Below are 12,229 nucleotides of genomic sequence, written 5' to 3' on the forward strand. Positions count from 1 at the left end.
CTCTCTGTGACCCCCGCCCTCCCGTGACCCCCGCCCTCCCCTGACCCCCGCCCTCCCGTGACCCCCGCTCTCCGTGACCCCCGCCCTCCCGTGACCCCCGCGCTCCCCTCTCCCGCAGATGGATGGTTTCTAGCCTGCTCCCCAACCCCGCCTCGGCCGAGTGTTGGGCGGCCCTCCTGCGCGATCCCATGACGCTTGATATGGACGCGGTCCTGTCAGACTTTGTTCGGTCCACGGGGGCAGAACCGGGTCTGGCCAGGGACCTGCTGGAAGGTAGGCGTCCGCCGTGCCCCCACCCCCCTGGGGAGCCCGCCCGCCCGCCCGGGGCCGAAGGGGAGGGGGTCCCCCCGGGCAGCCTCGCACGGGGACTCTAGAACCTAAGGGAGGCCCTGGTGGGGACCCGTGACGCCTGCTCTTTTTTAAATAACATTGTATCGCGCTGACCGGTGTGGCTCAGCGGATAGAGCGCCGGCCTGCGGACGGAAGGGTCCCGGGTTTGATTCCGGTCGAGGGCATGGACCTTGGTTGCAGGCACATCCCCAGTGGGGAGGGGGGGGGGGTTGCAGGAGGCAGCTGGTCGGTGTTTCTCTCTCATCGATGTTTCTCCCTTCCTCTCTGTAAAAAAAAATATATCAATAAAATATATTTTTTTTAAATAAATAAATAAAGTACATTTTTATTGACTTGAGAGAAGAAGGGAGAGGGAGAGGCACATCCATGATGAGAGAGAATCACGGACCTGGGATGGAGCTGGGATGGAGCCCGCCGCAGCCTGGGCCTGTGCCCGGACCGGGAATCGAACCGTGACCCCCCGGTTCCACGGAGCCACGCCGGCCGGCCACCTCCCGCCCTTCCTCTCTCGCCCACAGGCAAGAACTGGGACCTGTCGGCCGCCCTGAGCGACTATGAGCAGCTCCGGCAGGTGCACACGGCCAACCTGCCGCCCGTCTTCAACGAGGGCCGGCCCCCCAAGCCGCCGGAGCGCCCGCCGGTGCAGCCCGGGCACAAGGCGGAGCGGGCCTGCCCGCCGAGGCCGGAGGACAGCGCCCAAGGTGCCCGCCCGGCCCCCGCCCGGCCCCCGCCCGGCCCCCGCCGCCTCCGCCCCCACCGCCCCCCGTGCCTGAGCCCGGAGCCGCCTCCTCCCCGGGCTGTCCCACCGAGAACCCCTCCCGAGGGCCTGGGTTCCCCATATCCAACTCAAAAGAAAAATCGGGGCCTGGCCGGCGTAGCTCAGTGGGTAGAGCGTCGGCCTGCAGACCAGAAAGAAGGGTGCCGGGTTCGATCCCGGTCAAGGGCACGTGCCCTGGGTCACAGGCTGCTCCTCAGCCCGCGCGGGAGGCAGTAACCCATCGATGTGTCTCCCATCGACGTGCCCCGCTGTCTCTCCCCCTCCCTCCCGCGCTCTCTAACAGTCCACAGGCTCGGTCCCCAGGGAGGGGGGGTGCGCAGGAGGCGGGGGGTCCGGCTTCCCTCTCATCCTGTTGTTGGTTGTCTTACTAAGACCATTCTGATCGCGTGGGTTTTCTAAGTCTGCAGTCCTCGCGTCTGAAATGACTTCACGTGCTTTCTGTTGACACAACGAAATCCATGTGCCTCCTGTTGCATTAGGACACATACACACACACACACACACACACACACACACACAGGTGAACACACACATGCATGCACGCACACTCACACATGTGTGCATGCACTCGCACACACGCACACAAGCAGGTGGACACACATGCATGCACACGCACACACGCAGGTGAACACACACATGCATGCACTCACACTCACACATGTGCACATGCACTCGCACACACGCACACAAGCAGGTGAACACACATGCATGCACGCACACTCACACACATGTGTGTGCACACTCGCGCACACATAGGTGAACATGCATGCATGCACGCACACTCACACACGTGCACATGCACACTCGCACACACGCAGGTGAACACACATACATGCACGCACGCACGCACGCACACTCACACACGCACACTCACACACATGCGCATGTACACACACTCAGGTGAACACACACGTGCGCGAGAACACTCGCACACACGCACACTAACACCCGCAGGGCTGTGGTGACTGAGCATTGAGTCTGACCCTGTTCGCCGGGCGCAGCACCCCAGCCGGACTCGAACCCCGGTCTCCCCCCCGCCCCTCCCCCCGCAGAGAAGCGCCTGTCCCGGGGCATCTCGCACGCCAGCTCCGCCATCGTGTCGCTGGCGCGGTCGCACGTGGCCAGCGAGTGCAGCAGCGAGCAGTGCCCCCTGGAGATGCCCATCTACACCTTCCAGCTGCCGGACCTGAGCGTGTACAGCGAGGACTTCCGCGGCTTCATCGAGCGCGACCTCATCGAGCAGGCCACCATGGTGGCCCTGGAGCAGGCGGGTGAGCGGCCCCGCCGGCCGGCCGGCCACAGAGCGCGGGAGCGGCGCCCGGGTCAGAGCGCCAGCCCACGCACCGCAGGGTCCCGGGTTCGATTCCCGGTCCTGGTTGGGGTGTGTGCGGGTGGCAACCAATCCATGCGTCTCTCTCCCGTCAATGTTACTCTCTCTCCCTCTCTCTCTCCCTCTCTCTCTCCCTCTCTCTCTCTCCCCCCCCCCCCCTTCGCCTCTCTGGAATTAAAAAATAAAAGAAAGGAAAAGTAGCCACAGTGCACCACCTTCCCCGGAGGTTCTGGAAACTCCTCTAGCCCGTGTGGCTCCGTGGATAGAGCGTCGGTCGGCCTGCGGGCCGAAGGGTCCCGGGTTCGATTCTCCTGCACATGCCCGAGATGGGCGTGCAGGAGGCAGCCAGTTTGATTCCCTCTCATCTCGGATGCTTCCCTCTCTCCTGTCTGCTCCCCTCCTCTCTGAAATCGACATAAATACCTGTTTTTTTTTTAAAAAAAAGAAGGCGGAATAAATCGAGCTTCTGCCGCACGCAGGTCGCCTGAACTGGTGGTCCACCGTGTGCACCAGCTGCAAACGGCTCCTGCCTCTGGCCACGACCGGTGACGGGAACTGCCTCCTGCACGCCGCCTCCCTGGGTGAGCCCACGGAGGGGCGGGACAGGGGGGCGGGCAGGGGGACATGGAGAACGCCCGAGGAAAGGCCTGTCCGGAGAGGAGGAGGCCCGAGCGGGACTGCCCCTGGGATGGGGATCTAGGGAAATCCAAGGGGGCTTCCCGGAGGAGGCGGGGTTTTCCTGAGGCTCAAAGGAACCGAGTGAGAGCGTGGGAAGGAGGCCCGCCCGGCGCGGCTCTGTGGCTGAGCGTCGACCTACGAACCAGGAGGTCAGGGTGGGATTGCCGGGTCAGGGCACAGGCCCGGTCGGGTTGCGGGCTTGTAGGAGCATGCCGGAAGCAGCCAGTCAATGATTCTCTCTCTCATCGTGGATGTTCCTCTCTCCCTGTCCCTGCCTCTGAAATCAATAAAAATATGTATTTTTTTTAAATATATTTTATTGATTTTGTACAGAGAGGAAGAGAGAGGGATAGAGTTAGAAACATCGCTGAGAGAGAATCTTCCATCAGCTGCCTCTTGCACACCCCCTACTGGGTGTGTACCCGCAACCAAGGTACATGCCCTTGCCCTGAATCGAACCCGGGTCCCTTCAGTCCCCAAGCCGACGCTCTATCCATTGAGCCAAACCAGTCTCGGCGAAATATGTATTTTTTTTTTTTTAAAGGGGACATTCCAGCTCTGGCTGGTTTGGCTCAGTGGATAGAGCGTCTGCCTGCAGACTGAAAGGTCCCGGGTTCGATTCTGGTCAAGGGCATGGACCTTGGCTGCAGGCACGTCCCCAGTGCGGGGTGTGCAGGAGGCAGCTAGTGGATGTTTCTCTCCCATCGTTGTTTTTAGCTCTCTATACCTCTCCTTTCCTCCCTGTAAAAAATCAATAAAATATATATATTTTTTAAAAGGGAGGGACATAAGTACAACCAATGGACACAAAACTCTGGGGAGGGAGGGCATGTATGGGAGGGGGGCAATGGTATATGTACACAGATAATAATTTAATAAAAAATAATAATAAATAATAAAAATAAAAAATAAAAGGGGGGACATTCCAGGCAGGGCCCACGTGGGTGAAGCACGGAGGCGGGAGCTCACAGGGCGTGTGGAGGCGGGGAGCGCTGGGGGCAGATGGTGGGAGCCGCGGTGACGGACGGGGAGGTTCAGCCCCGGTGGCGGGCGCCCCCTCCCGCCTGTCCCCTCCTCTCACCCGCCCCGCCCCGGCCACAGGCATGTGGGGCTTCCACGACCGCGACCTGGTCCTGCGCAAAGCCCTCTACACCATGATGCGGACGGGGGCCGAGAAGGAGGCCCTCAAGCGGAGGTGGCGCTGGCAGCAGACGCAGCAGAACAAGGAGGTGGGTGCCCGCCGCCCCCGCGCCCCCCGGACCCCCACCTCCTCCTCCTCCTCCAGGCGCCGCCGTGGGCCGGAGGGGGCAGCCGGGAGCCGGGTCCGACCCTGAGGGCGGGAGGGCGGGCGGAGCAGTGGCTTCTGGGACCCTAGGGCACCCCGGCCTCACAGGCGGACCCACGGAGGGTGAGGCCCACCAGGGAGAGGTTCCCGGCGTGGGCACCGCGCCCCAGGGGGCAGTTCGTGTGGAAGGGGGGGGGCAGCTGGAGAAGGCGGTATCACCCTGAGTGTTTGGCACGTCTCACGGTTCGAGGGGCCTCCTATGCTGCCTGTAAAATGACACGGTGACATACATATGCCTGCCTCTCCGTTCTCTCTTATGTTTTGAAACTTTATTTGCTATTTTTTCATAGCCCTTCGTATCATTATTTTTAAAAACAAAAAAAAAAAGAAAACAGTTACTTAGTGATTTCTCCCTCAGCGCGTCCCCTGAAAGCTCTTGTCAGACACGGGGACGGTCGGTGGCCGCTCACAGGAGTGCCCGCCAGGGTTGCCCGGATGGCGGGCCTGGCCGGGGAGGGGCAGGGGCAGGGGCAGGTGCCGCCCCGTGACCCCGCGTCCTGTGCCAGTCAGGGCTGGTGTACACCGAGGACGAGTGGGAGCGGGAGTGGACGGAGCTGCTCAAGCTGGCCTCCAGCGAGCCGCGCACGCACTCCAGCAAGAACGGCGGGGGCTCAGGCGGCGGGTAAGTGCCCCCCCCGGCTGTCCCTCTCTCCACAGGCCAGGGCGGCGGGGGACCGGAACCAGGAGCACGTGGCGCCCCTAGATCGGGGGACACAGAAACCCCGGCCTCCAGGCGCTAGATTCTGTTCTGAGCAGCCTTCTCGCCGCCCTCATCCGTGGGGGTATTTCTTAGGAAGCCCCTGAGCCCTGTCTGGTGTGGCTCAGTGGATAGTGTCGGCCTGAGGACTGAAGGGTCCCACGTTCGATTCCCAGTCAGGGCACAGGCCCTGCTTGCAGGCTCCATGCCCAGTAAGGGGCGTGCAGGAGGCAGCTGATCCATGACCCTCTCTCCTCATGGGTGTTTCTCTCTCTCTTTCCCTCTCTGACATTAATTAAAAATTTTTAAAAATAAAAGAAAGCCCCTCAGACCTCGGTTAGCCACGGCTCCAGCGGCCCGTCAGCCACGCCGGGGCGGGCCTCACCCTCAGCTCAGTGAGGATTGAGCCCACGTGCGAGGAGCAGAGGGAGGCCCAGACGCCAGGCTCTCTCCTGCCCCTGCCGTGTCCTCCTCCGCTGACCCCGAGAGCGGCCCCCCATGTTCCCCTGACCTGGCTGCCTCCGCCACCGGGAAGACCTCGGGGCTTGGAGGGGGTGGCGGGCAGGGGCCGGTGGGCCTGTCACCCGTCGGGCGCGTGGGAGGAGGACGGACTCAGGTCTGCGGAGGTCCGGTCAGAGGGAGGTGTCCGGCCTCCGGAACGCCCCCCGTCTCCCCCCTCGGCGCCGTGACGGCGGGCCCTCTCCGCCCCGCAGCGTGGACAACGCCGAGGACCCCGTGTACGAGAGCCTGGAGGAGTTCCACGTGTTCGTGCTGGCCCACATCCTGCGGAGGCCCATCGTGGTGGTGGCCGACACGATGCTGAGGGACTCAGGCGGAGAAGGTGGGTCCCCGCCGCGCCAGGAGGCAGGACCGCGGGGGCGGGGCGGGGCGGGGGCGGTCTGGAGAAACCCAGGGGGGCTTCCTGGAGGAGGCGGGCTTCTGCTCGAAGAATGCAGAGGATGCTGCCCTGCGTGGTCCTAGGAACCAGGAGGTCCGGGCTTGAGCCCCAGGAGGGGGCGTGCAGGAGGCAGCCGGTCCATGATTCTCTCTCCTCATGGATGTCTTCCTCTCCCTTCCTCTCTGAAGTCTATATATATATATATATATATATATATATATATATATACATCCAAAACCGGTTTGGCTCAGCGGTAGAGCGTCGGTCTGCGGACTGAAAGGTCCCGGGTTCGATTCCGGTCAAGGGCATGTACATTGGTTGTGGGCACATCCCCAGTGGGGGGTGTGCAAGAGGCAACTGGTCGATGTTTCTCTCTCATCGACGTTTCTAGCTCTCTATCTCTCTCCCTTCCTCTCTGTAAAAAAATCAATAAAATGTATTTATATATATATATATATATATATATATATATATATATATATATATGGAAACGGAAGCCCCTCCAGGAACTCCTCGGAGGAGCCGGGGTCCCCGCGGCCTCCGGGGGATGAGGGTGCCATCCCAGCTGTCCCCGCCGGCTCCCCACGCCCTCACCACCGCGTCTGTGTCCGCAGCCTTCGCCCCGATCCCGTTCGGAGGGATCTACCTGCCCCTGGAGGTGCCTCCCAACCGCTGCCACTGCTCCCCGCTGGTCCTGGCCTACGACCAGGCCCACTTCTCCGCCCTGGTGTCCATGGAGCAGCGGGACCAGCAACGGGAGCAAGGTAGGCCCGCCGCCGCCACCAGGCCACGCACGGGCGCCATGGGCTACACCGCCGGCGGCCGGGGCTGGGGGCCTCCCTCCCGGTCAGGGCACACTCCCGGGTGCTGGGCTCGGCCCCCGGTGTGAGCCGTGCGGGAGGCGGGGGGTCCATGACTCTCCCTCCTCGGGGATGTCTCTCTCCCTCCCTCTCCCTGTCCCTCCTAAACGCTGGGCCCTGGGAAGCGTAGCCAGGGGTGGGTAGGCCCCTCCAGACGCTCGCGGTGAACCCACAGAAACCGCCTCAAGCCGAGGACTGTTCTAGCCCCGTGGTCGGCACACTCATGAGCCCAGCCGAAAACCGGTGCGGCTCAGCAGATAGAGCGTAAGCCTGCGGGCTGAAAGGTCCCGGGTTCGATGCCGGTCAAGGGCACGGACCTCGGTGGCGGGTTCGATTCCCAGCCTGCACCATGGTGGGGGCGCGTGCGGGAGGCAGCCTGCCCAGGCCTCTCTCACGTGGATGTCTCTCTCTGTCTCTCCCCCTCCTCCTCCCTTCCGTTCTCTCTTAAAAAAAAAAAAATGGGAAAATGTCCTCGGGTGAGGAGTAACAACAACGAAACGGTGTCCTGGACCCTGGGGTTCGCAGGCTGAGTGGGGGCTGGTCTGGGGGCCTCTCCCCAGGATGGCACTTCCTCCTTAGCAACACCAGAGGGCAGCCTTGAGTCGGTGTGATGGCTGTGCCCCCTGCTGTGCCCGGCCTGGGATTCTGCTTGTGGACTGGCCTTTTGTTCTGCCGGGAATCCGGGGGGCCTGACGGGGTGCCTGGCCGGCCCCTGGAGGGAGTGGGACCTGGGAGGAGGAGGTGGCAGGCCCGGGGCAGGGGCAGGGCCTGGGGTTCGAGGACCCCATAGGCTCACCTGTGCCTGGATCCAGGCCAGGCCACATCTGGCCGCCAGGGGAGGCGCAGGGGAGGGGCCCAGGGCTCGCCCTGAGAGAGGGGGCCCAGGCCTGGGGCTGAGGTCTCAGCTATCTTCTCCACCTGTTTGGGGAGGGGGTTGCCCCCACATCTGCCTCCCAGCGGCGGGACAGGAGGACGCACCAGGCCTGCGCCTACCCCCGAGCCTGCCAGGGGGACTCTTTTGCGCCCTGTGTTGCCTGGGAGAGGAATACGCTCGACCCCTCCAAACACAAACTCTGGGTGTTGTGGGGTCAAGCCCTGGGTTCAAAATAAGACCACCGGAGGCTGGTGATTGATTAAAAAAAGCAGGCAAGGATTTATTGAAAAACTGGCCAGGACGGGCACAAGAGCGCCACACACCGGTGGCCATGCTCACGTCTGCACCGTCGCAGGTGTAGGCAGTCCTTCTAAAGGCCCAAACCACAGGAATCTTCCTCTGTTCCGAATTCTAAAGGCTGGGTGGAGGTTGGAAGGTGGCCCTCTCTTGCGATAGCCGATAGCACAGAAGCAGAGCTCAGCGGTTAGTCTCTAAAGGTTGTCTGCAGTTTCTACCCCTGAAGCTGCCGAGTCCGTGGGAACCCATCTCCTGGGGTCCTGGCCCACAGGCACGGGGAAACTGCCTCAGCCTCCAGGTCTCCACCTGGGGAAGCTGAGGTCAATATCCTGTGTTTAATCAGGTGCAGGGGGAGCCACACTAGAAGGGTTAAGATTCAAACAGCAGTTTTTACCAGCGAGTATGGTGGCTACTGTATTTCACTGCGCAAGTCCCCACGAGATGGGAACGCCGGGCTGGCGGGGTTCATGAGACGCCTGTGTGGGTCCTGGGGAAACCCCGGAACCCCGAGTCCTGTGGACCTGGCGCCCCTGCGGCGCGCGCGCACAGATGTTGTCTGGCTCCCGCGGCCTGGCTGAGTCACGGAGACATCTGGTCTTGGAACTCCCTTTCCCGCGCTCCCTGGGGTTGTGGGGCGGGAAAGGGGGGAGGTAGGGAAGCCTCCAGCCTCGCCAGCAGCCGCCTTGGGCCCCCTGGCAGCGCGCCTCTGTGTCTTCCCTTCCAGCCGTGATCCCGCTCACGGACTCGGAGCACAAGCTGCTGCCGCTGCACTTCGCGGTGGACCCGGGGAAGGACTGGGAGTGGGGCAAGGACGACGGCGACAACGCGCGGCTGGCGCAGTAAGCCCCGCCCCGCGCCCCCTCCTCCTCCTCCTCCTCCTCCTCCTCCCTGCCCCGCCCCAGACCCTCCCTCCCGGCCCGCGCGCCCCGCCTGCGCCCTGGTGAGCCGCTCCCCGCCGGGTCACTCCCGGTGTCTTCCGTCCCCCCGCAGCCTGATCCTGTCGCTCGAGGCCAAGCTGAACCTGCTGCACAGCTACATGAACGTGACGTGGATCCGGATCCCCTCGGAGACGCGGGTGAGCCCGGCGCGCGGGGGCCCAGGAGGCGGCTGTGCGCACCTGGCCCATGGGCGGGGCGCCTAGCGGAACCGAGGCTTCCTCTCAAACACTGGGTCCCAGTAGGGGGCTCACCTGCCCCGGGGCTACGCTGGGGGACCCCTGGGCCCCCCTTCCGCGGGCCCAGGCTTGCAGGGAACCCCAGACCCTCAGGCTCTGGCGGGACGAACTTCTGGCGATTCCCGTGCGCGTGGGTGCGCGGGCAGGCGCGCGCTCCTGCAAGGGTTTGTTTGGTTTTTTTGTTTTGGTTTTTTTCTCTCCTGCGTTTCCCCCGGGAGAGAATACACACGCCCACTCCGGAAACACACCGTGGGCGAGTCCCCGCACCAACGAGGTCTGCGAGATGCGGACCAGGTGCTGCTCGGGGCGGGCGGGTCCTTGGGGAGCCGCCACCCCCACCCCGTGGCGCGCGCTGATCCTCCGCGCGCCCCCCATCTCTCCCGCGCTTCCCGTTGCCGCAGGGAGTCGCTCTGAGTATCTGACAGATGCTTTTGTTAGCTCAGGAGTGAATCCCCAGGGAAAGAGGCTTGTTTAAAAAAAAGAAAAGAAAAAGAAAGAAAAGAAAACGTGAAAATACTTGTTCCTCCATGACGTCGGTTATTTTTTTTTTTTTATCATAAATCGGGGATGGTGTTCAAGGCAGTATGGGGGCTCAGGACACCCGGGTGCTGCTCCTAGCGCTTCCACCCTTCAACCTTTACCTGTAATTTTTTTAAAAAATATTTTATATTGGTTTTTAGAGAGAGAGGGAGGGAGGGGGAGAGATAGGAACATCCAGGATGAGAGAGAACCGTGGACCGGCTGCCTCCTGCACGCGCCCTCGTGGGGATGGAGCCTGCCGCCCCGGCAGGTGCCCTGACCCCGGGGGATGGAACTGGGGACCCCGCTTGGTTCATGGGTGGATGCTCACCCACGGAGCCTCGCCGGGCCATTTACATGTATGCAGTCCTCACAGCGGGCAGGTGGATAGATACCTGTTTCCCCGCTGGCACTCGTGATGGTCGGTGGCAGCCTGGTTCCGGGGTTCTGTGTGCCGGTCAGGTGCCCGCAACCTGCCTCGCACCCAGGAGAGGCGCGAAGGCTACGCCTCCAGACCTAGAATCCAGGGACTCGGGGGCTGGGTGAGCTCTTGTTTCTGCAATAAGCAGGGCCAGGCCGTGATGACCCCACACCCGACGTGGGGCCCTGAGCAGACAGACAGCCGGGCAAGCGAGGACCCTCCCTGCCCTCGGGCACCTGAGCCTCTGCGCTCCCCGCGCAAGGGCTTCCCTGGGTTTCCCCGGAGCTGCCTGGGGCTCCGGACCAACCGGGATGCCCGTGGGCCCCCTGGCAGCCAGCCCAGGGCAGGGACAGGGTCTCTCTTGGGTCCCACGGCGCGGGGAGGGGGGGGACAGCTCCTCTCTGACCCTCCTCCTGCCCCGCCCTCCCTCCCTGTCCGCCTCCTCCCCTCTCCCTTCCCCCCTCCCCTCCCACAGGCCCCCCTGGCGCAGCCGGAATCCCCCACGGCCTCGGCGGGCGAGGACGTGCAGTCCCTGGCGGACTCCCTGGACTCGGACCGCGACTCAGTGTGTAGCAGCTCCAACAGCAACAACGGCGGCGGCGGCGGCGGCGGCAAGCACCCCGGCGGCAAGGACAGCAAGGACAAGGACAGCAAGGACAAGGACAGCAAGGACCACAAGGAGAAGACGCGCAAGGACAAGGACAAGGCGCGCGCTGACTCCGTGGCCAACAAGCTGGGCAGCTTCAGCAAGACGCTGGGCATCAAGCTCAAGAAGAACATGGGCGGCCTGGGTGGCCTGGTGCACGGCAAGATGGGCCGCGCGGGCTCCGCCAACGGCAAGGGCGGCGCAGGCGGAGGCGGAGGCACCGGCGGCACCAGCGGCGGCGGGGACGCAGCGCCCCCCGAGCGCACCAAGGAACACCGCAAGGCCAAGTCGCGCAAGGGCAGCAAGGAGGAGTCGGGCACGTCCGCCAGCAGCACCTCGCCGTCGGAGAAGACGGCCACGCCGTCGCCCACGGACAAGGACAAGGCGGACAAGGCGGGGCCCCGCAGGGACGACGCCTGGAAGTACAGCACCGACGTCAAGCTGAGCCTCAACATCCTGCGCGCCGCCATGCAGGGCGAGCGCAAGTTCATCTTCGCTGGCCTGCTGCTCACCAGCCACCGGCACCAGTTCCACGAGGAGATGATCGGCTTCTACCTGACGAGCGCGCAGGAGCGCTTCAGCGCCGAGCAGGAGCAGCGGCGCCGCGAGGCCGCCGCCGCCGCCGCGGGCGCGCCGCCCACCGCCAAGCGGCCGCCGCCACCGCCCCGCAGCACCAGCAGCAGCAGCAGCAGCAGCTGCAGGCCCGAGCCCGAGGGCGCGCCCGCGGTCCCCGAGCGCCCGCCCGCCGTCCCCGAGCGCCCGCCGGCCGTCCCCTCGCCAACCACGCAGCTGGTGCTGAAGTTCAAGGAGCGCCCGAGCCCCGGGCCGGCGACGGTTCCAAGGGCGATGCGCGCGGCGGTGGCCGGCGGCGGCACGGCCTCCCCGGGCCACGGGAGCGCACGGCGCGCCGGTGCCAGCGCCAGCGGAGCCGTCCTCGGGCGCAGCCCCCCGGCGCGCCAGAGCGTCATCCACGTGCAGGCGCGGGACGAGGCGTGCGCCCCGGCCGTGGGCGCGCTGCGGCCCTGCGCCACGTACCCGCAGCAGAACCGCTCGCTGTCCTCGCAGACCTACAGCCCCGCGCGCGCCCGCGCCGCCCCGGCCTCCGCCGCTTCCCTGCGCACCGTCCACACCGTGGAGTCGCTGGCGCGCGCGGTGCCGGGGGCCCTGGCGTACGCGGCGGCGGCCGGGGCGGGGACCTCCTCGGGCACAGCAGCGGCCGCCGAGCCCAAATCGCAGACCTACACCAACGGCTTCGGGGGCACCGCCAGCCTGGAGTTCGCGGACGCCGACGTGCCGCCACCGGTCGCGCCGCGCCCGATCGAAGGGAGTGGCCGCGCCGCCCCCGCCCCCGCCCCCGGCCC

At 64.6% G+C, this 12,229-nt stretch overlaps 1 protein-coding gene across 1 annotated transcript in view; it reads left to right on the plus strand.

Annotated features, from left to right (window-relative positions):
• Positions 1 to 12,229, plus strand: part of OTUD7A (OTU deubiquitinase 7A) — a gene marked incomplete at its 3' end in the record, with an annotated part of 44,248 nt that overhangs the window by 23,579 nt on the left and 8,440 nt on the right. The window contains exons 3-13 of the mRNA XM_084868979.1: positions 119 to 273; positions 870 to 1,052; positions 2,182 to 2,400; positions 2,939 to 3,040; positions 4,239 to 4,366; positions 4,989 to 5,104; positions 5,893 to 6,020; positions 6,692 to 6,841; positions 8,833 to 8,947; positions 9,099 to 9,183; positions 10,698 to 12,225. Coding sequence (XP_084725105.1) covers positions 123 to 273; positions 870 to 1,052; positions 2,182 to 2,400; positions 2,939 to 3,040; positions 4,239 to 4,366; positions 4,989 to 5,104; positions 5,893 to 6,020; positions 6,692 to 6,841; positions 8,833 to 8,947; positions 9,099 to 9,183; positions 10,698 to 12,225 — 2,905 coding nt within the window. The 5' untranslated portion in view covers positions 119 to 122. The remainder of the gene's footprint in view (positions 1 to 118; positions 274 to 869; positions 1,053 to 2,181; positions 2,401 to 2,938; positions 3,041 to 4,238; positions 4,367 to 4,988; positions 5,105 to 5,892; positions 6,021 to 6,691; positions 6,842 to 8,832; positions 8,948 to 9,098; positions 9,184 to 10,697; positions 12,226 to 12,229) is intronic.

Source organism: Pipistrellus hanaki (genome assembly GCF_964339955.1).
Source record: "Pipistrellus hanaki genome assembly, chromosome: 21".
NCBI classification, from domain to species: Eukaryota; Metazoa; Chordata; class Mammalia; order Chiroptera; family Vespertilionidae; genus Pipistrellus; species Pipistrellus hanaki.